Source organism: Coregonus lavaretus (assembly GCF_964263955.1).
Source record: "Coregonus lavaretus genome assembly, chromosome: 4".
Taxonomy (NCBI): Eukaryota; Metazoa; Chordata; class Actinopteri; order Salmoniformes; family Salmonidae; genus Coregonus; species Coregonus lavaretus.
The window spans coordinates 2,065,364-2,091,448 of NC_139991.1; the positions used below are offsets into that span (position 1 = coordinate 2,065,364).

Sequence of the window (26,085 nt, forward strand, 5' to 3'; positions counted from 1 at the left end):
TGCTTCACTGGACATGGCATGAATCACAACCAGATGAAGTTGGTGATTAAAGCAGTGAATATATGGTATGTTATGATCCAGCTTGTTTTGGAGCAATTTCTGCACACCACCATGCCTGCCAGACATGAGTGATGCGCCATCATAAACTTGACTCAGGATTTTGTCCGTGCTGAGTCCGGCGCTGGTGAGCTCATCAATGATGACACCTGTCAGAGCCTCTGCATCACTTTTCTCAGATGTGGCCATTACCAAGAGGCGCTCACACAGACCATAGTGTTTGTCAACAAAACGCACAACTACAGATATGTTTTCTTGGCTTAAAGGATCCCGTGTGACATCCACTTTAATACCAGCTATCGCCGACTTGTCTCACTATCTCCTCTGTCACGAGATTGCTCATCATTTCGAGAATCTCGTTTTGTATCTGTGGGCTGGTATAGCGTGCATTCTGTGGGATTGTTTTTGTAATCCGTGTCAGTTCAGGATCTTTGCGCATGGTGTACTCAAAGAGAGACAAAAACAGCCCCATTGAGCTATTATCATCTAGCACACTGGCAAAACCAGCATTATCTCCACGTAACGGCAATTGATTCACCACTAAAAACTCCAGCATATCAATTACAGCTGACATGTAGTATCTGTTGCGAGCCAGTTGCTCTAAATTTAAGAGTGGAAATCTCTTTTCCTGTCTCTCTACGTTTTTCTGAATCTCTCCACATTGCTTCACAGGCTAACTGTTCTTTTGAAGCTGCATGCTTATTTAAGCCCTTGCCTGTTCCAATTGCATGCTTCCAATCATTACATCCCTTAATGGAGAAGTTTGAGTCCTTTTCCACCGAGTACTCAAGCCAGTCCCTGTTCAAATACCAGCTAGAGCAGGGGTGTCAAACGTACGGCCCGCGGGCCGGATCAGGCCCGCAAACGGGTTTAATCCGGCCCGCGAGATGATTTAAAAAATATAAATATTTTTTTATTTTTTATTTTTATTTTTTAAGTATAAAAATGCGCTGCAATTTTTCAATAAAATAAACTGCTGTTCCAATTTCGTCCACTGGATGGCGCAATAGCAATTGTGTTAAGCAAGCAAACTGTTTATACCGGGGCAGAGCAAGTAGGTCAAGCACGTGCAGCCAATGAGCTACTTTGTTTTGCCCGCGATATTTATTACGGCTTCTACTTTTAACATTATGTGCTTTGGCACCCTCATTGCCCCAATATGTCTCTGTCAAAAAAGAGAAAAGTGGACGCAGAGTGCAGAGTGTTCCAAGAAATATGGTCATCCTATTTAATCACGGAATTGAATGGGAAAGCTGTATGTTTGGTGTGTTCAGAGCATGTTGCAGTGCTGAAAGAATATAACCTTCGTCGCCACTATGTGAGTCTTCATGCCGACAAATATGACAACTTTCAAGGACAGCGGAGATGAGAGAAGGTGAATGAACTGTTGGCGGGTCTGAAGAAACAGCAGTCTGTGTTTACTCACAGCCGAGACATCAGTGACGCTGCAGTGAAAGCTAGCTACCTCATTGCTAATGAAATCGCAGTGGCTTCAAAACCATTTAGTGAGGGTGAATTTGTAAAAACATGCATGATGAAGGCAGCTGAGATTTGGTGCCCTGAAAAGCGGCAGGCTTTTGCAAATATCAGCCTGACAAGAAACACAGTTGCAGACAGGATTTCCGATCTTTCAGTGGATTTGGACAGCCAGTTGAAGCAAAAAGTAAAGTCATTTATTGCGTTTTCGGTTGCAATTGATGAAAGCACGGACATTACAGATGTTGCACAACTGGCCATTTTTTCATCCGCGGAGTTGATGACACATTGACCGTCACCGAGGAGTTCGTGGAGTTGGTGCCGATGACAGATACAACGACAGCAGCTGATATTTTTACCGCACTGGTCGGCGCGCTGATCAGGGTCGGAGTGGACTGATCCCGCGCTGTCAGCCTGGCTACAGAAGGTGCGCCCTCAATGATCGGGAAAAAAGCAGGCGTTGTGACAAAGTTCAGAGAGAAAGTGCAATCTGCAAATGGAGGACGTGATTTTTTGACTTTTCACTGTATTTTGCACCAGGAGGCTTTGTGTTGCAAGTCATTAAAGATGGATAACGTCATGAAGGTGGTCATCCAAACTGTTAATTTCATCCGATCCAGAAGCCTGAATCACCGTCAGTTTGACAGCCTTCTCAGAGAGAAAGACCACATCTATGGCCTGCCATACCACACTGAGGTAAGATGGTTAAGCCGAGGTGCTGTGCTGAGGCGTTTCTTTGATTTACGAGAAGAAATTGAACAGTTCATGGAAGAAAATGGCAAACCAGTGTTAGAATTTCATTCCGCAGAATGGATGCCGGACCTTGCATTTATGGTGGATGTTACAGAGCACCTGAATAACTTGAACAAACAGCTGCAAGGGCGCAACAAAGTTGTCACGCAGTATTATGACAGCATACGTTCTTTCAAGTTGAAGCTGTCATTGTGGGAGACGCAACTTGCCGGTGGTGATGCAGCTCACTTCTCCTGTCTGAAAAATGTGTGCGCGACCCAACATGTGGCAGACATGAAGCGGTTCAAAGATAAAATAACTGGACTGTTACGGGAGTTTGAGCAACGCTTTCAGATTTATGTTTATATGTTTTTATGTTGATGTGCTATTGTTTTTAATTGATTTTATTTTATTTGTATATTTAACCTATTCTTGACTCTGTGGTTCTTGCACTTGTTTGGGGAACAGGATTTTATTATTTTTATCTACATTTCTGCCTGAGAAATGACACCCTGATATAGTTCTGTGATCTGTGAAACAGTTCTGTTAATCACTGAGGCATTGTGTGTTTGTGTGTTCTTTTTCTTTAAAATTTTCAAATAAACTTGACGTGTTTTATGATTAATAGTGATGTTGTGCTTGTACTATTTTGGACACACTGTCCTCAGGCTCCAGCTTTATGTTGTATGTTGATCGTATTAAAACAAAGAAAACAATCTGAAGTTGTTGTTTTTAAGTTATATATACCATGATTTTTCCGGTCCGGCCCACTTGGGAATAGATTTTCCTCCATGTGGCCCCTGAGCTAAAATGAGTTTGACACCCCTGAGCTAGAGGAAAATGATCGTTTTTTTTAACCAAACATTTTGACTGAATATTTCCTCAACACAACCTGTTTGGGTTTGTCCATGCCGAGGTCACTCATACCCACTGATTCAACAGGCAGTTGTGGCCCAAATGCTGCCCCGGACTCCACGGAGCTACTAGCATCAGGCTCAGACTGTCGTCCAGGGTCTCCTTCTCCAACTACAACATCAGGAAGCGTCGGTGTCGTATCCAATTTGGCAGAGGAGACTGTTGGTGGGCTTTTCAACCACTTACGGATATATATGACGAACTGAAGCGAGTAAGCCGGCGAAAACTCATCCAGCTTTCAAAAATGCGCGGTAACTGTTGAGCGGCTACACTGACGTAGGCTACGTCACGTACGTAGCCTAACTTTCTTTTTATTAAGGCCGTGATAGGCTGTTGCAGTGTAGATTCCCATCAATCAAACAAAATCACACCATTGTTTCTTTATATTTTTTATGTTTTAATGATAAAGAATGCAACATTAATGCAACACAAAATTAGCAACTATTATAATATATATATATATATATATATATATATTTTTTTTACATTTACATTTACATTTACGTCATTTAGCAGACGCTCTTATCCAGAGCGACTTACAAAATTGGTGCATTCACCTTACAGCCAGTGGATAACCACTTTACAACCATTTTATTTTTTTATTTTTTTGTGGGGTGAGGTAAGGGGGGGGTAGAAGGATTACTTTATCCTAACCCAGGTATTCCTTAAAGAGGTGGGGTTTCAAGTGTTGTTCCACCATTGGGGTGCGAGAGCAGCGAACAGTTTTGACTGGGCTGAGCGGGAACTGTGCTTCCACAGAGGTAGGGGGGCCAGCAGGCCAGAGGTGGATGAACGCAATGCCCTCGTTTGGGTGTAGGGACTGATCAGAGCCTGAAGGTACGGAGGTGCCTTCACAGCTCCGTAGGCAAGCACCATGGTCTTGTAGCAGATGCGAGCTTCAACTGGAAGCCAGTGGAGTGTGCGGAGGAGCGGGGTGACGTGAGAGAACTTGGGAAGGTTGAACACCAGACGGGCTGCGGCATTCTGGATGAGTTGTAGGGGTTTAATGGCACAGGCAGGGAGCCCAGCCAACAGCGAGTTGCAGTAATCCAGACGGGAGATGACAAGTGCCTGGATTAGGACCTGTGCCGCTTCCTGTGTAAGGCAGGGTCGTACTCTCCAAATGTAGTAGAGCATGAACCTACAGGATCTGGTCACCGCCTTGATGTTAGCGGAGAACGACAGGGTGTTGTCCAGGGTCACGCCAAGGCTTTTTGCACTCTGGGAGGAGGACACAACATAGTTGTCAACCGTGATGGCGAGATCATGGAACAGGCAGTCCTTCCCCGGGAGGTTCAGCTTGACGTGGTGATCCGTCATCCACACTGATATGTCTGCCAAACATGCAGAGATGCGATTCGCAACCTGGTTATCAGAAGGGGGAAAGGAGAAGATTAGTTTTGTTTCGTCTGCGTAGCAATGATAGGAGAGGCCATGTGAGGATATGACAGAGCCAAGTGACTTGGTGTATAGCGAGAATAGAAGGGGGCCTAGAACTGAGCCCTGGGGGACACCAGTGGTGAGAGCACGTGGTGCGGAGACAGATTCTTGCCACACCACTTGGTAGGAGCGACCTGTCAGGTAGGACGCAATCCAAGAGTGAGCCGCGCCGGAGATGCCCAACTCGGAGAGGGTGGAGAGGAGGATCTGATGGTTCACAGTATCAAAGGCAGCAGACAGGTCTAGAAGGACAAGAGCAGAGGAAAGAGAGTTAGCTTTGGCAGTGCGGAGAGCCTCCGTGACACAGAGAAGAGCAGTCTCAGTTGAATGACCAGTCTTGAAACCTGACTGGTTTGGATCAAGAAGGTCATTCTGAGAGAGATAGCAAGAGAGTTGGCTAAAGACGGCACGCTCAAGAGTTTTGGAGAGAAAAGAAAGAAGGGAGACTAGTCTGTAGTTGTTGACATCGGAGGGATCGAGTGTAGGTTTTTTGAGAAGGGGTGCAACTCTCGCTCTCTTGAAGACGGAAGGGACATAGCCAGCGGTCAAGGATGAGTTGATGAGCGAGGTGAGGTAAGGGAGAAGGTCTCCGGAAATGGTCTGGAGAAGAGAGGAGGGGATAGGGTCAAGCGGGCAGGTTGTAGGGCGGCCGGCCGTCACAAGTCGCAAGATTTCATCTGGAGAGAGAGGGGAGAAAGAAGTCAAAGCATAGGGTAGGGCAGTGTGAGCAGGACCAGCAGTGTCATTTGACTTAACAAACGAGGATCGGATTTCGTCAACCTTCTTTTCAAAATGGATTCAGCAGGGAGGTGAAGGTGGTAAAGAGCTTCCTAGGGTTAGAGGCAGATGCTTGGAATTTAGAGTAGTAGAAAGTGGCTTTAGCAGCAGAAACAGAGGAAGAAAATGTAGAGAGGAGGGAGTGAAAAGATGCCAAACCCGCAGGGAGTCTAGTTTTCCTCCATTTCCGCTCGGCTGCCCGGAGCCCTGTTCTGTGAGCTCGCAATAAGTCGTCATGCCATGGAGCAGGAGGGGAGGACCGAGCCGGCCGGGAGGATAGGGGACATAGAGAGTCAAAGGATGCAGAAAGGGAGGAGAGGAGGGTTGAGGAGGCAGAATCAGGAGATTGGAGGGAGAAGGATTGAGCAGAGGGAAGAGATGATAGGATGGAGGAGGAGAGAGTAGTGGGAGAGAGAGAGGGAAGGTTGTGACGACGCATTACCATCTGAGTAGGGACAGAGTGAGTAGTGTTGGAGGAGAGCGAGAGAGAAAAGGATACAAAGTAGTGGTCGGAGACATGGAGGGGAGTTGCAGTGAGATTAGTAGAAGAACAGCATCTAGTAAAGATGAGGTCAAGCGTATTGCCTGCCTTGTGAGTAGGGGGGGACGGTGAGAGGGTGAGGTCAAAAGAGGAGAGGAGTGGAAAGAAGGAGGCAGAGAGAAATGCATCAAAGGTTGACGTAGGGAGGTTAAAGTCACCCAGAACTGTGAGGGGTGAGCCATCCTCAGGAAAGGAACTTATCAAGGCGTCAAGCTCATTGATGAACTCTCCAAGGGAACCTGAAGGGCGATAAATGATAAGGATGTTAAGCTTGAATGGGCTAGTGACTGTGACAGCATGAAATTCAAATGAGGAGATAGACAGATGGGTCAGGGGAAAAAGAGAGAATGTCCACTTGGGAGAGATGAGGATTCCTGTGCCACCACCCCGCTGACCAGATGCTCTCGGGGTATGCAAGAACACATGGTCAGACGAGGAGAGAGCAGTAGGAGTAGCAGTGTTTTCAGTGGTAATCCATGTTTCCGTCAGCGCCAAGAAGTCGAGGAACTGGAGGGTAGCATGGGCTGAGATGAACTCTGCCCTATTGGCCGCAGAACGGCAGTTCCAGATGCTGCCGGAGACCTGGAACTCCATGTGGGTCGTGCGCGCAGGAACCACCAGGTTAGAGTGGCAGCAGCCACGCGGTGTGAGGCGTTTGTATAGCCTGTGCGGAGAGGAGAGAACAGGGATAGACAGACGCATAGTTGACAGGCTACAGAAAATGGCTATAATAATGCAAAGGAGATCGGAATGAAATGAACTAAACATCTGGGAAAGCGAGAGAGCGGGGCCTCCTTCACTTACGTTTCACTGAAATATAACTCTCCCAACTTCCACCTCAGAAAGATCCACCTCACTTTTTAAGAGATCTGTGCCTCAAGTGGGGGTTGCCAAGCATTTTTGGGGGCGGGCCCGGCCCCCTATGGCCCGCCCATAGCGACGGGTGTGGTCCTCTTAAGCACATTATTTCAATATTTCCTAGCTCTGAATTGACGCAGGTTACACTTTTGCAAAACTACTCGGTTAAAAATAAGAGCATGAATGACAATAAAGGTATGACTTTAATTATATGCATAATGATGTAGTAAACAACATCGCTCTGCGTGGGAACTTTTGGTGGGGGGGAAGTAGCCTTTATAAGTCTCCATGGTGGGTAAAGACCATCACTTCGTTGTCTTGTTGGGAATAGTAATAATTTGTGACAGTACGCATTGTATTAGTCTAAGAGTTGTTTTTCATTTTATTTCTCACATTAAAAAGACATTTGAGAAGGATTTGAGAAGCGAATTGCTTGCAGTTGTACATATGACGCACAGACACACTAAAGCTGTACAGTGTAGTTAGAAAAGACAGTTTACATTATTTGCAGATGTGTTCCCTTTTATTTACAAATCGAAAAATTTAACATTTGAAATGAATGTGGCAGAACAGTTAAGCCAAGAGTTCCTGTGGGAGTCTTCTCCTTCAGTCTTTTTGCCTCCTATGCCTCGTTTCCCATTAGATGGGATTTTCCCAATGCCAACTTCACCTGAGACAGCCGCTATCCAAGGTCATGTGTTGCTGAATTACAGATCTCGCTATCCCAATGTCGCTGCTGTCCATGGTGCTGAAATATCCAATCTCGGCTATTTGCATACATAGGACCATTCACACTTGACACCACACACACAAGTTAATGCTTTTTCTCTCACACACTTTTGAACATTGTACAACCTGCAACAAGACACTGAAACAACACTTAATTTCAAGTTTGTTTCTTTCTGAATAAAGATGAAATCAATGTGTGGAAGGAGATTGGACAATGTATAGGCATTCCCTACAGCTGTTTTTGACTGGAGCATGATCCGATTGCTTTGTTTGAGCCAGATTGGAAATTTGGTCTGAGAAACGACGCCCATTGTAGCATGACTATTTCAGACAGAATTAACTTTATGTTATATGTAAAAATATAAATAAGGCAGTGTTTATATGACCCCCTTTCAAACAGTCACTTATTTATCACTTTCTTGCAGATATACAGTGCATTCAGAAAGTATTCATACCCCTTAACTTATTCCACATGTTGTTTTCTTACAGCCTGAATTCAAAATGGATTCAATTATAAAATTTTCTCTCACGCAGCTACACACAATACCCCATAATGACAAAGTGAAAACACGCTTTTGAAATTTCTGCAAATGTATTGGAAATTACATACAGAAATATCTCATTTACATAAGTATTCCCACCCCTGAGTCGATTAAAGCTGTGTCTTTCTGGGTAAATCTCCAAGAGCTTTGCACAACTGGATTGTAAAATATATGCAATATACATTATATAGACAGCCATTTTTTTTTTGCCATAGGTTTTCAAGCCGAATTAAGTCAAAACTGTAACTAAGCCACTCAGAAACATTCAATGTCGTCTTGGTAAGCAACTCCAGTGAATATTTGGCCTTGTGTTTTAGGTTATTGTCCTGCTGAAGAGGGAATTTGTCTCCCAGTGTTTGTTGGAAAGCAGACTGAACCAGGTTTTCCTCTAGGAATCTGCCTGTACTTAGCTCTATGCCGTTTATTTTTATCCTAAAAAAGTATCTAGTCCTTGCCAATGACATGCATACCCATAACATGATGCAGCCACCACCATGCTTGGAAATATGAAGAGTGGTACTCAGTGATGTGTTGTGTTGGATTTGCCCAAAACATTACGCTTTGTATTCAGGGCATGAAGTTCATTTCTTTGCCACATTATTTGCAGTTTTACTTTAGTGCCTGATTGCAAACACAATGCATGTACAGGTTTCCTTCTTTTACATTTACATTTTAGTCATTTAGCAGACGCTCTTATCCAGAGCGACTTACAGTTAGTGAGTGCATACTCTGTCAATTAGGTTAGTATTGTGGAGTAACTACAATGTTGATGATTCATCCTCAGTTTTCTCCTATCAAAGCATTAAACTTTCTAACTGTTTTAAAGTCACCATTGGCCTCATGGTGAAATCCCTGAGCGTTTTCCTTCCTCTCTGGCAGCTGAGTTAGGATGGACACCTGTATTTATGTGGTGACTGGGTGTATTGATACACCATCCAAAGCGTAATTAATACCTTCACCATGCTCAAAGGAATATTCAATGTCTGCTTTTTTTGTACCCATCTACCAAAAGGTGCCCTTTTTTGCGAGGCATTGGAAAACCTCCCTGGTCTTCATGGTTGAATCTATGTTTGAAATTCACTGCTCGACTGAGGGACCTAATAGATAATTGCATGTGTGGGGTACAGAGATTGTGTAGTCGTTCAAAAATCACTATTATTGCACACATAGTGAGTCCATCTAACTGATTATGTGACTTGTTAAGCACATTTTTACTCCTGAGCTTATTTAGGCTTGCCATAACAAAGGGTTGAAAACTAATTGATTAGATTACTAGATACTAGACTCTGTCAATATGTTTTTGGAAGTGGCTCTGCATTTCTTGCATACATATCATATTTATTTAAGGATTATGACGACTTTCTAAAAGGACAAAGCTGTTTCTGTGTGCTCCCTTGTCTCCACTGTCACTCACCACATCCCTCGATGCGTGCAAACAGAGCATCTATATTAGGGATGGGCAACTCCAGTCCTCGGGACCTGATTGGTGTTAAACTTTTTCCCCAGCCCCAGCTAACACGTTTGACTCTAATAATCAAGTACTCATGGGTTTCAGTTTAGAATGCAATAAGTTTAATCATCTGTGTTTGCTAGGGATGGGGAAAAAGTGTGACACCCCTCCGACCCCCAAGGACTGGAATTGTCCATCCCTGATCTATATGGTAGGACCAGTACCAGACCTGAATGAATGTGTCTGTTTTGAATATTCACGGAGACAGAATGATGTGGTTGATAGCAGAGACGTCATGCCCAAATGGGGCACAGGGTCACTTGCCCCCTCAGATTTGTGATGTTTAAATTTGTCTTGTTATATTTTCTCTGTCATACTACTAACCATGAAGTTGGCTTTAGCTAGCCCAGATAGGATCCCAATCTCCCAACCTAATAACTACACTGAACAAAAATATAAACGCAACATGTAAAGTGTTGGTCCCATGTTTCATGAACTGAAATAAAAATCCCAGAAATGTTCCATTCGCACAAAAAGCTTATTTTTCTCAAATTGTGTACACAAATTTGTTTACATCCCTGTAAGCGAGCATTTCTCCTTTGCCAAGATAATCCATCCACCTGACAAATATGGCATATCAAGAAGCTGATTAAACAGCATGATAATTACACAGGTGCACCTTGTGCTGAGGACAATAAAATGCCACTCTAAAATGTGCAGTTTTGTCACACAACACAATGCACAGATGTTTCAAGTTTTGAGGCAGCGTGCAATTGGCTTACGGACTGCAGGAATGTCCACCAGAGCTGTTGCCAGATACGTTTATGTTTATTTCTCAACCATAAGCCAAGGCGGCTTTAGAGAATTTGGCAGTACTTCTAACTGGCCTCACGACTTCAGACCACTTGTAAAGCAGCGTATGGGCGAGCTGTTGGCTGATGTCAACGTTGTGAATGCCCCATGGTGGCAGTGGGGTTATGGTATGGGCAGGCATAAGCTACGGACAATGAATACAATTGCATTTTATCGATGACAATTTGAATGCACAGAGATACCGTGGGATAGTGTACGTGCACAAAGTGAATTTGTAACATGTATATCATTCTTACTTGTTGTTCTTTATATTTACTACCATTGCCTATTGTAAGTTGCCTCTCTGTGTTTTACTGTGTTGTGTAATACTCCGCAGGTAGCATTATGCCATTAATACAGCCCTTCCTTTGTTAATAGCGTTGTTGCTCTACTTGTGCTATCAGATATTGTGCATATTCATTACCCCTGTTATCTGTCCATTACAGGACCACTATCATTCTACTACCTTTCCATGTCCATTTCATCCGTGTGTGTCAATAAAGTATCCTTGAATGTAACTCTGAGGTTGCCTTATTCCCCTCTTACCGGGGGAGGTGAAAGCGCAACCTGGTCTCAGAACATTTCGTATTATTCTGTATGTACAAAGCTGTGATCAAGGCAAAGGGTGGCTACTTTGAAGAATCTCACATCTCAAACATATTTTGATATGTGTAACACGTTTTTGGTTACTACATGATGCCATATGTGTTATTTAATAGTTTTGATGTCTTCACTATTATTCTACAATGTAGAAAATACACAAGACACAGAGGAGGAGAAACTATCCAACACCCTGGGAGAGAGAACGAGTGACCTCAGTCGAACTCACAGCCAGAAAGATGGGTTAGATACAGGAGAGGAGGAGGTTACCCCGGATGCCATCACCCCTGCTCCTGTGAGCAAGGAATGAGAGGGGAAGCCTTCTAATCAGGCCAACGGGCAGGCGGAGCGAGAGGTCATAGTGATAGTGATTCACACCCAGAGAGAGACAGACAACCCATACAACCTCTTGGCTGAGATTAACCACACAGAGGTAGAGGCAGAGGGCCTTCAGGGCAAGCCAGTCAGCCTGCCTGCTCTGATCCTCAAGTCAATTGTATTTAAATTCATATTCATTAAAGATTTTTAGTCAAGACTTGAAAAGTGCCATTTATTTCAAATGATAATTATTCAGTGTCTGCAACCCTCAAGAACCAGGGTGAGTCTGGGTCGCCCTTTAACTGGGCAAACACAACTTGCATATCGTCATAGACTAGACCGAAACGTTAATCTTTTAACCTTGCTTAAATAAAACAATGCATTTTTAATAGTGAGCAAGAGTTTTCTATGATGATTAAAGTTTTTTTGTCGCGCCCTCCACTTTTTTGTCAAATAATACATCTAAAAAAAATGTAATAAGTTAATTATTAAAAGCATTAAAATTGCGATTGGGATGTTTCCCACTTATTTATACAACCTACTCCACAAAGTTTAGAGAAATGTTCTGAAATTAATTAAGAATTAAACAGAAGAAAATCAGAATTGAAGGCAACTATAATGCAAAGAATTTAATGGTCTATGGTTCAATCCTGTTTCTGGTCTAATGAATAATTAATATTGTTCCTCCTATTCCTTGTGGCAAGCGCAGCAGCACACTGCCCTCCAAAGCCTGCAAAAAAAACGCTGGACTGCCCCTTTCCTCGCCCTGCATGGAACATCCAGGGTCACGTCCTTGGTGACGTGTGGGGTGACGTCCAGGGTGACCACAGCAACATCCTCTGGAAAGGGACAAAAGCAGGACAGAATGTAAATAAATGCAAACCGTAGGTTCTAAACACTGGCCAGTTGAATGGGATCTTTTATTTCAGCTCATGAAACATGGGACCAACACTTGACATGTTATCATGATGAACGGCACCTGTCAGAGTGCTTTCTATAAGTCTTACTCACCTGCTTGGATGTCAGATGGCAGAGTGGCGTAGACGGCCACCATGAGAGGCTTTTCTTCAGGTGTGACGTCCACAACCTCCAAGAGTGAAGAAGCAGGGTATGCATCTGTGTTAGGGGTGAGGTCCACAAGCTCCAGGTGGGAAGAAGCAGGATCTGCCTCTGTGTTTGGGGTGATGTCCACAACCTCTAGGTGGGAAGAAGCCGGGTCTGCATCTGTGTTAGGGGTGATGTCCACAAACTCCAGGTGGGAAGAAGCAGGATCTGCCTCTGTGTTTGGGGTGATGTCCACAAGCTCCAGGTGGGAGGAAGCCGGGTCTGCCTCTGTGTTAGGGATGATGTCCACAACCTCCAGGTGGGAAGATGCTGGGTCTGCCTCTGTGTTAGTGATGATGTCCACAACCTCCAGGTGGGAAGAAGCTGGCTCTGCCTCTGTGTTAGGGTTGATGTCCACAACCTTCTGGTGGGAAGAAGCCGGGTCTGCCTCTTGGTTAGGGGTGATGTTCACAACCTCCAGGTGGGAAGAAGCCAGGTGTGCCGCTTTGTTAGAATTGATGTCCGCAATCTCTAGGTGGGAAGAAGCCGGGTCTGCCTCTGTGTTTGGGGTGATGTCCACAAGCTCCAGGTGGGAAGAAGCCGGGTCTGTCTCTGTGTTAGGGGTGGTTTCCACAACCTCCTGATAGGAAGAAGCCGGGTCTAACTCTGTGTTAGGGGTGATGACCACAAACTTCAGGTGGGTAGAAGCCGTCTCAGCCTCTGTGTTAGGGGTGATGTCCACAAGCTCCTTGTGGGAAGAAGCCAGGTGTGCCTCTTTGTTAGGGGTGATGTCCACAACCTCCAGGTGGGAAGAAGCAAGGTGTGCCTCTTTGTTAGGGGTGATGTCCACAACCTCCAGGTGAGAAGAAGCCGGGTCTGCCTCTGTGTTAGGGGTGATGTCCACAACCTCCAGGTGGGAAGATGCTGGGTCTGCCTCTGAGTTATGGGTGATGTCAACAACCATACGGTGGGAAGAAGCAGGGTCTGACTCTATGTTAGGGGTGATGTCCACAAACTTCAGGTGGGTAGAAGCCGTCTCAGCCTCTGTGTTAGGGGTGACGTTCACAACCTCCATGTGGGAAGAAGCCAGGTGTGCCTCTTTGTTAGGGTTGATGACCGCAATCTCTAGGTGGGAAGAACCCGGGTCTGCCTCTGTGTTTGGGGTGATGTCCACAAGCTCCTGATGGGAAGAAGCCAGGTGTGCCTCTGTGTTAGGGGTGATGTCCTCAACTTCCAGGTGGTAAGATACTGGGTCTGCCTCTGTGCTACGGGTTTTGTCAGCAACCTCCAGGTGGGAAGAAGCCAGGTGTGCCTCTGTGTTAGGGGTGATGTCCAAAACCACTATGTGGGAAGAAGCCGGGTCTTCCTCTCTGCTACGGGTGATGTCAACAACATCTAGGTGGGGAGAAGCTGGGTCAAACTCTGTGTTAGGGGTGAATCCCTCAACCTCCAGGTGGGCAGAAGCCGGGTCTTTCTCTGTGTTAGGGGTGATGTCCACAACCTCCGGGTGGGAAGAAGCTGGGTCTGCCTCTGTGTTATGGGGGATTTCCACAACCTCCAGGTGGGAAGAAGCCTGGTCTGCATCTGTGTTAGGGGTGACAATTAAAATCCTGATTGGCTCTACTACTACAAGGCACCAGGATGTCATGACAAAAGGCATCTGTCAGAGTACTTTCTATGAGTGCTACTCACCTGCTTGGATATCAGCTGGTAGTGTGGCGGAGAAGGCCACCACTAGGACAGGGGGAACTCGCAGGGTGTCTGCAGTAGGCTGGAAGTAGCTTTTCACCTCGTCCGCCACAAAGGCACAGACAGAGCTCATAAAAAAAGGGGTCTTGAGGTCATCCAGGGAGAAGGACTGGCTGATTCTCCCGAGGATCGACCTCACAGAGTCAAAAGCAGCAGCCCGGGAGAAAGGGGTGTGAGGAGAAGAGGCCTTCAACGTGTTGGAGAGCTTCTCCCCTACGGCCACCACCATACTCACAGCCATCCCGCTTAGGAGGATGGGGTGATCTGAATGGCCTTCCTCTGGCTGAAGCCACAGGGCCAGGAGGATCCTGGGCACCAGCTCCACCACCACCTGGGATGGGCTGAGCAGGTTGCTACAGGGCTTATTGGACAGCTTGTCCAGAATGCTCCTCACAGCTCTCTCCACGATGATGTGGACCTTGGGGTCGCTGAAATCAACAAAAAGCAGCAGAGAACGCTAAACGATGTGCAATGTTCACACAGAGAACACTGCCCTAGTTATTTTCTGCATAGCTCCAGATGTGTAGATGAATGGAGCAAGCTGTATGCAGGGCAGTACATGGAACTCACATGTCAGCGCCAGCTGGAGAGGTGGTGTGCATAGAGCGGCGGAGCTTGCAGACAGCCTTGTGCTCCATGTCAATCATTTTTAGGCAGGTGTTTACTTCCCAGGTCTGCCGTAGGAAACAGGAAGTCCCATTAGTGTAATTTCACAACAGATATATTCTGCTGTACTGACTAGTTGTTGAAAGGCTAGAAAGGAGCTCACTGACTGATAGTCTAAGTCTCTAACTCTCATTCTCTTACCAGCCGTGTGAGTTCGTTCCCCTCCTCCAGGGTTTCCTTCCACACCCTTCAAATAAAACACAAAGCATTTCAACTTTCCTGGCTTCCTATTGATCTGTTGTTTATTTTACCCACACCTCCTGGAGTGCTGCTGGTGACATAGAATGGCAGTGAAGGTGAGAGCTGACGTGGTACTCACCTCTCCCTAAGGGATTTTTTGCCCTGAGACACCAGCCAGTCGCTCATGTGCTCCATGGTGACATGGGGCGAGACCTGGCCTCGACTCTGGAGCAGCAGATAGTGGACCATGAACTTCTTCTGCAAGATGAGGTAAGGTGTGAGACCGTGCCACTAAAGACCATATAATGTGCTTTCAGAAGGGCCTCATTTCACAACTGCTCATGTCTCACAATTTGCAAGTGATATTAAAAACTCTTATGACCATCTTCTCTAAACTGTCTTGAAATAAAACTCTTGTTTTGGGATTAAATCTATCTCTTTTTTTCTGTGGTTACTTTTTTTGTGGGATGAATCTTACCTGTTTATTGTAATATGCTTCCTCCCAGCAGGCCTGCAGAGTCTGAAAATAAAGGCTGCTTCTACAGAATTCCTTTGAAGATAATTAAAACAATTATGCTTTATTAGGTACATTATGCACAGGCATTTACAGTATGCCAAAAGGAATATCTCCTAAGATTACCTTAGTGGGACCATAAGTGAACTCAGGAATGCTCCCAACCCTATCCATGGTCAGAGGGGGACGAAATGCAGCGCTATAAATATACGGGATGCTCTAGAGATAACAGGAATGACTTAAAGTCGCGAATGATCAATGCCTGTGGAGTCGTCCAATATGCTGCGCTGAGAATTGAGTTGTAGGCGATATTTGGATATGTTTGGCGCAATTTACATGTTTACATTCTATTGCCATGGAGAAATTGAGTTTCTAGAACCTGTTTTCTTCTATGTCTTTATTTCGTGAAATATTAAGATCTTTATTTTGTCATAATGTGTATATGAGGACGTTGGAGCCCGTTCCGATTCATGACGCGGTTATCCAGGTGCATGTTGCATAGACCTACTAATCCAACCTTGGCTTACAAGTTAAATTAAATTAGTATATATGCCTATACAAATCTATTGACCACATCCATTTAAATCAATGATTGTCAATTGAAAATGTGGTAGTTGTGTTATCCTGTTGTGCGTGTCAGGGCTCCTCTTAAGCACGTTATTCCAATATTTCCTAGAATTGACGCAGGTTACACTTTTGCAAAACTACTAGGTTAAAAATAAGAGCATGAATGACAATAAAGGTATGACTTGATTTATATGTGTAGTAGTGTGATGTTGTTCCCCTAGATTATGCACCAAATTGCACACAAGGACAGTTCAAGTAGGCCAGGTCAAGAGGGGATGTTAATAAGTTAATAATAATAATAATTCAATGTGGTTTCTTTATTTAATTACAGCTGCATAGCTAATGTTATTTTTTGGTGTACAAACATTTTTATGTATCTATATTGCAAATAGACCTAATTGTAAAAGTTGTGTATATTTTGGTTTGGTCCATCGCGGGTTATCTGTATTTATGTACCCTCTTATTGTTCTCTTTTGCCTGACCTTCAACTAGCAAGGTATGTTGTCCTTGGCGCCGTAATTTGTCGATATAAAACTGTGGTAAAGTTACACAAAGTGCTGTTACGCAACTACAGGTTTTGTTACAATGTGGACAATATAAAGATGTATGTTAACAACTTTCACCGAGCTCGCTAATTAGGGTACCTATTGTAACTCGGGAGTATTTGGGTCAGTGTTTGAGTGAGTTTCTATGTGCTCACGCAGGTGCCCGAGAGCTGTGGCTGCACCAAGGGCTAAGCTATTGTGTGTTGTCTCTTCGTGTACAGGTATGTCATTTATTTTGTCAGAATTATGTTGTATATCATTTTACTTGTATTGTATAGTGTGTTGTTAGGCACTGAATGTGTGCATGCAGCACCTGTTCATTTTTGCCTGACCTTCAACTAGCAAGGTGCCCGAGAGCTGTGGCTGCACCAAGAGCTAACATATTGTGTGTTGTCTCTTCGTGTGCAGGTCGAATAAAAATTATCCAACCATCAGAATTCCAGTTGTGGCAGTGTCCTAATTACGTGACCTGCCGACTGGTCAGCTCAAGCCGACCGCCGGAGCTGTGCATGTGGATGAGGTGCACGACCTGCGCATGTGAATTTGTTGATGGCTTACTGTAAGTGAATATATACTGTAAACAGTGAAAGTGAATGTAGAATATTCATTAGATACAGGTATTCGTGCTTATTTGTATGTTTTGGATGAATTTGTTTATTGCATTAATTTTTTTTGGTATTTGAATGCACTAAATTACATTGTATTTTAGTGCTCTGTTGAGCCATGGAAGATTCTCAAATCCATAAGAGGTGTTATGCTGTGGATTTTAGTGTGGGTAGAGGGAGGGGTGTCCTTCCATTTACACCAATTGTACAGTCAGCTCCTGGGAGTAGAGCGTTTGCTTGTCCTGAGTTTGCAAGCACTGGGAGGGGTAGGCTGTTTGTTCCACCTGACCAGGGTATCCCACCTCTGTCTTTTGATGTACCATCATCCACAGTACTCGGTGATAATGGGACGCCTCCGAGTCAGCTTAGTGACCTTATTAAGCAGATTGGTTCAGAGATAGGAGAATCTATCAGAGCGAGTTTACTGCAGCCTGGGGTTTCAAGTCTTTCTCCTGCCCGTCCCCCTCACCAACCCCAGCAGTTTCCCCTGCCTGAGCAGTGTGGGTCAACCTTTATTGATGCGTCCAAGCTGAATCTGGTTGTGAAGTCAGATGTTAGTGCTCCACCTCTTTTTAGGGGTGATGGCTCAGATAAGTACTCTGTCCTGGAGTGGGAGGAGTTAATGGAAGTCTACCTAGAGAAGAGGGGTTACACTGGGTCTGGGAATGTTGGGGAGGTGATGTCTAGGCTCATGGGGAGGGCACGGGATGTGACCAAAGTCTGGAAGCGTAACAACCTTGTTGTCACAGATGTTAAGGCGGTGTTCAGTGTTTTCAAGCAACACTTTGGGGATACTGTCTGCTCAGGTATGCCATTAGCTGATTTCTATTCAATCAAACCATATGCTAATGAGGGTCCAATAGATTTCTGGATTAGGCTTAACAAAGCTGCAGAGGCAGCCGAACAGGACCTTGTGAGTGAGGGCAGGACCTTACCCAATCAGTGCTCAGAATTGGCAGTCATGTTTGTACGCAACTGTCCTGATAAAGAGTTGGCCCAAGTGTTCAAGAGCAAACCCATTCGTGACTGGACAGCCAGTGAGGTACAGGATCGGTTGGATGAACTGTTAAGGGAACGTAAAGCATGTAGAACACAACTTTCACAGCAGGTTGCTGCTGTTTTTGACTGCCCTCAGGAGGGAGTGGGTCCTGTGAAAAGACCTAATGTGTCATCTTTTTCTCAATGTGGCCGTGAACCAGACCAGGCATCATCTGTATCTGAGGGTGGGACATTAAAGAAAGTTTTGACTTTGTTAGAGAAGGCTCTGGTCAGCAATACTCAGCAATACTCAGTCTGTGAGTGGCACAGTGGTCTAAGGCACTACATCGCAGTGCTAGCTGTGCCACTAGAGATCCTGGTTTGAATCCAGGCTCTGTCGTAGCCGGCCGCGACCGGGAGACCCATGGGGCGGCACACAATTGGACCAGCGTTGCCTAGGGTAGTGGAGGGAATGGCCGGCTCAGTTCGTAGAGCATGGTGTTTGCAACGCCAGGGTTGTGGGTTCGATTCCCACGGGGGGTATGAAAAAAAAAAAAGTAACGTATGCACTAACTGTAAGTCGCTCTGGATAAGAGCGTCTGCTAAATGACTTAAACATGTTAAATGTAGAGGGCCCCGTAAACAGTTCCACAAACTTCAGCATGAGTGCGCTGACTGTGGAAGCACTAATCACTGGACCAAAGCTCAGTGTCAGATGCACCAGCTGTGCGTCAAGTGCTTTTCTCCGGGCCACATGAGCTTTGACTGTAGTGAGGCTGGGCAGCGACAGAACCCTGGATGTGGACAGACTGGCAGGTCTCAGGAAAACTAGAAAGCCTCCGTTCTGAGGAGGGCAATGTGGGGCATTCTTATTTTTCCTCCACTGATGATGATATCCAATCTGTTTATTCTTACTTTTGTGAGTCAGTACCCAAGAACAACACAGTCATTTTTCAGAACACAATGAGAATTACTCAGAATGACAGTTTGTTTTACACCACTGTGCTAGTACAGGATAAAGTTGAGCTGAAGGGGATGTTAGATAGTGGGTCCATGGCTACTACTCTGCGCGCAGATATTGTACCTCGGTTGAGGGAGGCAGGAGTGGTAGAGGGGAACTTTCTAGCTCCTTCAGACATCATCCTGGTGGGTTGTGGTGGGAACAAACTAGCCCAGTGGGCATGTGTGACTTAAAAATTCAACTTTATGGCTTCTGTTATGTAGTCCCAGTGCATATTGTTGATGGGCAGGTTGATGAACTCATTGTGGGAACTAATGTGTTGAAGTCTCTGATTAGACAGTGAGTTTCTATGTGCTCACGCAGGTGCCCGAGAGCTGTGGCTGCACCAAGGGCTAAGCTATTGTGTGTTGTCTCTTCGTGTACAGGTATGTCATTTATTTTGTCAGAATTATGTTGTATATCATTTTACTTGTATTGTATAGTGTGTTGTTAGGCACTGAATGTGTCCCCTGTCGGTCTGTCCCCCTGTCGGTCTGTCACCTGTTTTTCTGTCTGTGTCCCAGGAGCCAGAGTAAATGCCAAAGACAACAAGTGGCTCACTCCTCTGCACCGGGCCTTGGCTTCCTGCAGTGAGGTACGTGTAGTGATACTGTCAGCCCTCACACACACTCCTGTGCATATGTGTTTGACTGTTAAGTGTGTTGTGATTTTTAAATGCACTTTAAACAAAGTTGAACATGATTTGAACTGTGTTCCTGTAGGAGGCTGTCCAGGTGTTATTGAAACACTCTACTGACGTGAACGCCAGGGACAAGAACTGGCAAACGCCGCTCCACATCGCTGCGGCCAATAAGGCAGTCCGCTGTGCCGAGGCCCTGGTCCCTCTCCTCAGCAACGTGAACGTGTCAGACCGGGCCGGGCGCACGGCGCTGCACCATGCAGCCTTCAGTGGACACCAGGAGGTTAGCAATTAGCATGGACATGATTACACACTGTAGTCTACACTTTATACCTGCCCTATCCCCACGTTGAGCTTACTGTGCATCCGATTACTTACAATGGTTGTATGTAGGGCTGTGACGGTAATTGGATAACCGTGACATTGACGGTTTTGGATGAAGAACACCATGAAAATAAAATTACCGTCAAAACCAAAAAGAAGTATGATTTTCTCTCCATAAAATGTTTTATCACCTTTATTTTAATGTAGATATACTTTATCCATAGCGGGAGTGTTAACTATTGATTATATGGTATTGTTTTGCTGACTTAGTTGGAGGAGATATAGACAGTTTAATAGATGGACTATCTTTTGATGCACCGCAATCACCAAATCTGCTCTATGCGCGAATAGGAGAGAATCTTTGAAGGTCAATTCAGGTTAATTGAAGAGGGGGGGGGTGAGGTGAAAAGTGGGGACCGGGGGTAACTATAGTACCTCTAGATCTATAGCCTACAGGCTGGGGGTGGGTGGGTAGCCTCTGACCTCTGACCTTCACCTCTGACCTTTTTCATTGTTACAGTAGATCAGAGGAGTGAGGTGAAAAAGATGGCTCTCATTGCAAAAAAAACCCCATAACAACCTGTTTGGGCACATTTCAGTTTCACACCTAACGACGATGGAGAACCAGATGACTTGGCCAGCCTGTTTGCAGAATATGCGCAAAACCCATAGGCTACCTACTAAGAATTCCAGCACCACAAACGGGACACCGATAAGTGGCGAGCACTGCCAGACACTGGAACTCGTTATTTAGTCATAGGAATGGTGCCTTTACGAACTGTGGAGAAACCCGCCTTCAAATAAATGCTCTGGAAATTTGACAGACTATACGAGTTACCGGGGAGAAAGTATTTGTCTCAAACAGCGGTCCCTACCTTGTTCAACAAGGTGAAGGGGGAGGTTCAGGCAGAGCTAAAGGACGTAGATTTGTTTATTTTTGCACTGAATATGGACATGTGGTCAAGTGTAAATATGACTCCTTACATGAACCTAACAGTGCACTATCTGACGAAAGACTGGACACTGAAATCCAACTGTTTGGAAACAACCTACATTCCGGAATTCCTTGACTGGGCCCTTGACGAAAATCTAATGTCCTGTATCGCCACAGACAACAGGGCCAACATTGTGGCTGAAGTGAGGCAACTGAACTGGCCTTGGCTAAATTGCTTTGGCCACAATCTCCATCTCGCTGTCACCATCAATGTGAAGCCAGAGCACAGGCCGTGTTCTAGGCCTATGTAGAACTCTGGTGGGCACTTTTTAGCAGAGCTGGCGATTTAAAAGAGGGACCTAGTAAGGCCCAGACCGAGCTGAACCTCCCAATTCACAACCTCATTCTTGTGAGAAATGAAGTTTTAATAACTAAGCTGTAATAACCATTTATAGGCTATTCAATGTTAAAAGAATAAGCTATGCAAAATTATTGTTCATGAATAATTGTAATTCAGATGCCCGAGCAAATAAACAAACAAAATAGGCTAGTTTCCTTGAATCACTTAATGTTGCATTACCATAGGCCCATTGTTTTATTTAGCCAATCATACTCTAATTAAACCACTGATTATAATGAGTTAATAATGAGAATATAGAACATATTCTGGGAATCCTACATGTTACGTGTGTATACTATACCAGAAAGCATGATCATTAGCTTCTTCTGGATTGTTTTAAATCGCGTAGCCTGTCGGAATGCAGCGGGTGCGGCGAATAGGCTTCCAAATAGATGACTGTTGAGTTGTGAATGTCAGTGAAAGAGAGGCTCAACCAGGCATATCGCAATTTTTCAAAATACAATGGAGGGAAAACAGTTTGGAAAGCAATTGGCTTATTGCTTCAAAGAGAAGAAGATGAAAATACTAATGTCTTTTTAATGATCAAAATCCTCAACTTAATTGAGGGAACAGTATTATTGGCATCGGCTATATCCCCGGTGAGTGTGCATATTCACTGTCTTTATCACTGGGTCAGTGCCACTTGAAAGTCGTGTTGAAAAAGATTCTGCTAATCTCTCTAGTCATATAAAGTGTAGTAGAATTGCGTGATTTTAAAATAATAAAAGGCCACATTTTTCCAGTGAAAAGAAACCTACTCCACCACCCGCTGCATTGAACAGCCTGTGATTGAGTTATATTATTAGCCTAAATTATGACTATCCAATTTACTAATCACATTAGGAATAGTCAGCTATTTTACATAAGTTCCGAGCTGGTCATGGGTGCACTTCAGCCACGCTCAAGGTCCTAAACGATATTATAACCGCAATTGATAATAGACAGTACTATGCAGCCGTCTTCATCGACCTGGCCAAGGCTTTCGACTCTGTCAACCACCGCATTCTTATTGGCAGACTAAATAGCCTTGGTTTCTCAAATGACTGCCTCGCCTGGTTCACCAACTACTTCTCAGATAGAGTTCAGTGTGTCAAATCGGAGGGCCTGTTGTCTGGACCTATGGCAGTCTCTATGGGGGTGCCACAGGGTTCAATTCTTGGGCCGACACTTTTCTCCGTGTATATCAATGATGTCGCTCTTGCTGCTGGTGACTCTCAGATCCACCTCTACGCAGACGACACCATTTTGTATACATCTGGCCCTTCATTGGACACTGTGTTAACAAACCTCCAAACGAGCTTCAATGCCATACAACACTCCTTCAGTAGCCTCCAACTGCTCTTAAACACTAGTAAAACTAAATGTATGCTTTTCAATCGAACGCTGCTGGCACCCGCCCACCCGACTAGAATCACCACTCTCGACGGGTCTGACCTAGAGTATGTGGACAACTACAAATACCTAGGTGTCTGGTTAGACTGTAAACTCTCCTTCCAGACTCACATAAAGAATCTCCAATCCAAAGTTAAATCTAGAATCGGCTTCCTATTTCGCAAACAAAGCCTCCTTCACTCATGCTGCCAAACATGCCCTCGTAAAACTGACTATCCTACCGATCCTTGACTTCGGCGATGTCATTTACAAAATAGCCTCCAACACTCTACTCAGCAAATTGGATGTAGTCTATCACAGTGCCATCCGTTTTGTCTCCAAAGCCCCATACACTACCCACCACTGTGACCTGTACGCTCTTGTTGGCTGGTCCTCACTACATGTTCGTCGTCAAACCCACTGGCTCCAGGCCATCTATAAATCACTGCTAGGCAAATCCCCGCCTTATCTTAGCTCATTGGTCACCATAGCAGCACCCACCCGTAGTCTGCGCTCCAGCAGGTATATCTCACTGGTCATTCCCAAAGCCAACACCTCCTTTGGCCGCCATTCCTTCCAGTTCTCTGCTGCCAATGACTGGAACGAATTGCAAAAATCTCTGAAGCTGGAGACTCTTATCTCCCTCACTAACTTTAAGCATCAGTTGTCAGAGCACCTTACCGATCACTGCACCTGTACACAGCCCATCTGAAATTAGCCCACCCAACTACCTCATCCCTATATTGTTATTTATTTTGCTCTTTTGCACCCCGGTATCTCTATTTGCACATAATCTCTTGCACATCTAGCATTCCAGTGTTAATACTATTGTAATTATTTTGCAATATAGCCTATTTATTGCCTTACCTCCATAACTTGCTACATTTGCACACACTGTATATATATTTTCTGTTGTATTTTTGACTTTATGTTTTTTTACCCCAAATGTAACTCTGTGTTGTTTTTATCGCACTGCTTTGCTTTATCTTGGCCAGGTCGCAGTTGTAAATGAGAACTTGTTCTCAACTGGCTTACCTGGTTAAATAAAGGTGAACAATTATAAAAAAAAATTATAAGTTTGCAAATGTGATGATGCATGGAATGCTTGATATTTTTCATGGAGAAAATTAGCTTCCCCAAACTTGAGAGCAAGACTGGCCTAAACGCGCTAATGTTTTCCTTTGCTAATGTCCGTCCCGCCCCCCTGTCAGCTGTCAGTTTTGTCGATGACCACGTACATAAGACACGCCAATCACCGACACCTGAAGTTCCATGACCATCACAGCCCTAGTTGTATGCTTGAGTTTGTTCAGAGGAGGCTTTGAATAAAATCCGATCTGAGTGTGAAATGCCTTACTGAGGGTAAATGGAAGCTCCTCTTGTGCCCGGCTCAGCCTTATACAGTTTAAGGTACTTTACCGTATCCATTTCAGTAAGGCCAGATTGTCCAAATTCTACCCAAATATTGATGGTACATGTGACAGGTGTAAAAGCTCCTTGGTGGACTTGACCCACATGTTCTGGTCCTGTCCCCGTCTGGCAGATTATTTGTCCACTATTTAAAACCCTTTCTGAAGCATTTGATATAAAGTTGCAGCCTAGTGCAGAAATTGCTATTTTTGGAGTACCAAACAACAATCCTTCTCTGACCAATAGACAGCTAGATGCCATTGCCTTTGCCTCCATGTTAGCCCGCAGAAGGATTTTATTGGATTGGAAATCTATCAATCCTCCCTTAGCCTCTCTTTGGCTCAAAGATCTGAAGCTGTTCCTAAAATGAGAAAAAATGAAGTTACCATTCGAGGGTCAACCAACTCATTTTATTCCTCCTGGGACCCGATGATATCCTATTTTGAACAGCTCCAAACACTTCCTCCAGATTAGTACTCTTGGCCCCACCTTGAGATTACTGCTATATAGGCCTATAAAATCACTTAATCACCTGAAATTGTTAGGCTATTACATTTTTGCTTGAAGTAACGTTGTTGTATACTTTTGTTTTGTTTTCTGACATGTAACTCAATTACTTTCCCTTTCTTTTTAAATGTGTTTGGAGGCATTCTGGGGGGAGGGGGAGGTCAAAGGGGGACTAAAAGGGGATAAATGTACCATGTCTTTACATGTTATCTTTCATTCATTGTGAATACAAAATATATAATTTTAAAGGGAAGGCTTTGAAGCCAGATTTAGCGGATTTTGCTGTTTAGTTTTCCTCAACCTGTGTTTTGTTTCTCTCTCCTCTCCCTGTTAGATGGTGAGGCTGCTTCTCTCCAGAGGAGCCAACATTAATGCCTTTGACAAGAAGGATCGCCGAGCAATCCACTGGGCTGCTTACATGGGTGATGAGTTTACCACATCATTTACATTCTGACTAATGTCCTTTATACCAATGAATGAATGAATGAATGGACTGTGTGTTAGTCTCACAGCTCAGCTGTATGAGCCACGTCTAGTGTGTTATTATGTCAGAATCATGTACTAAGTAGGTTGATTAGATGTTTTCAGTTGTACTAACATGATGTAGGTGTTGCTTATGGTGCTGTGTACCACTGTAAACTAATCTATCTCTCCCTCTCTCTGCCTATCTCTCTGTGTTTGTATCTCTGTTTCTCTCTTAACCCCCTTACTATCTCCCTCCCCTCTCTCTCTCTCTCTCTCTCTCTCTCTCTCTCTCTCTCTCTCTCTCTCTCTCTCTCTCTCTCTCTCTCTCTCTCTCTCTCTCTCTCTCTCTCTCTCTCTCTCTATTTATCCCTCCCCTTCTCTCTCTACCATAGGGCACATTGAGGTGGTGAAACTGCTGGCCTCTCATGGATCAGAGGTGTCCTGTAAAAACAAGAAGGCCTACACCCCTCTCCACTCTGCAGCCTCCAGTGGAATGATCAGTGTGGTCAAGTACCTCCTGGACCTTGGTGTGGATGTGAGTCAACACGCATTCAAATGTGTAGGGGGTTTTCATAATAGTAATGAAGAGAGAGAGGTTAGAGCCAGTGATTTGGACCAGGGGGTTTTCATAACCAAGTAATGAAGAGAGAGAGGTTGGACCAGGGGGTTTTCATAACCAAGTAATGAAGAGAGAGAGGTTGGACCAGGGGGTTTTCAGAACCAAGTAATGAAGAGAGAGAGTTTGGACCAGGGGGTTTTCATAACCAAGTAATGAAGAGGGAGAGGTTGGACCAGGGGGTTTTCAGAACCAAGTAATGAAGAGAGAGAGGTTGGACCAGGGGGTTTTCAGAACCAAGTAATGAAGAGAGAGAGTTTGGACCAGGGGGTTTTCATAACCA

The 26,085-nt window shown here is 44.7% G+C and overlaps 1 protein-coding gene across 1 annotated transcript in view; it reads left to right on the plus strand.

Moving 5' to 3' along the window:
* Window positions 1-26,085, plus strand: part of LOC311128542 (serine/threonine-protein phosphatase 6 regulatory ankyrin repeat subunit A-like) — a gene marked incomplete at both ends in the record, with an annotated part of 128,183 nt that overhangs the window by 81,282 nt on the left and 20,816 nt on the right. Inside the window, 4 exons of the mRNA XM_084160733.1 lie at window positions 19,660-19,730; window positions 19,858-20,058; window positions 25,056-25,143; window positions 25,579-25,730. Coding sequence (XP_084016859.1) covers window positions 19,660-19,730; window positions 19,858-20,058; window positions 25,056-25,143; window positions 25,579-25,730 — 512 coding nt within the window. The remainder of the gene's footprint in view (window positions 1-19,659; window positions 19,731-19,857; window positions 20,059-25,055; window positions 25,144-25,578; window positions 25,731-26,085) is intronic.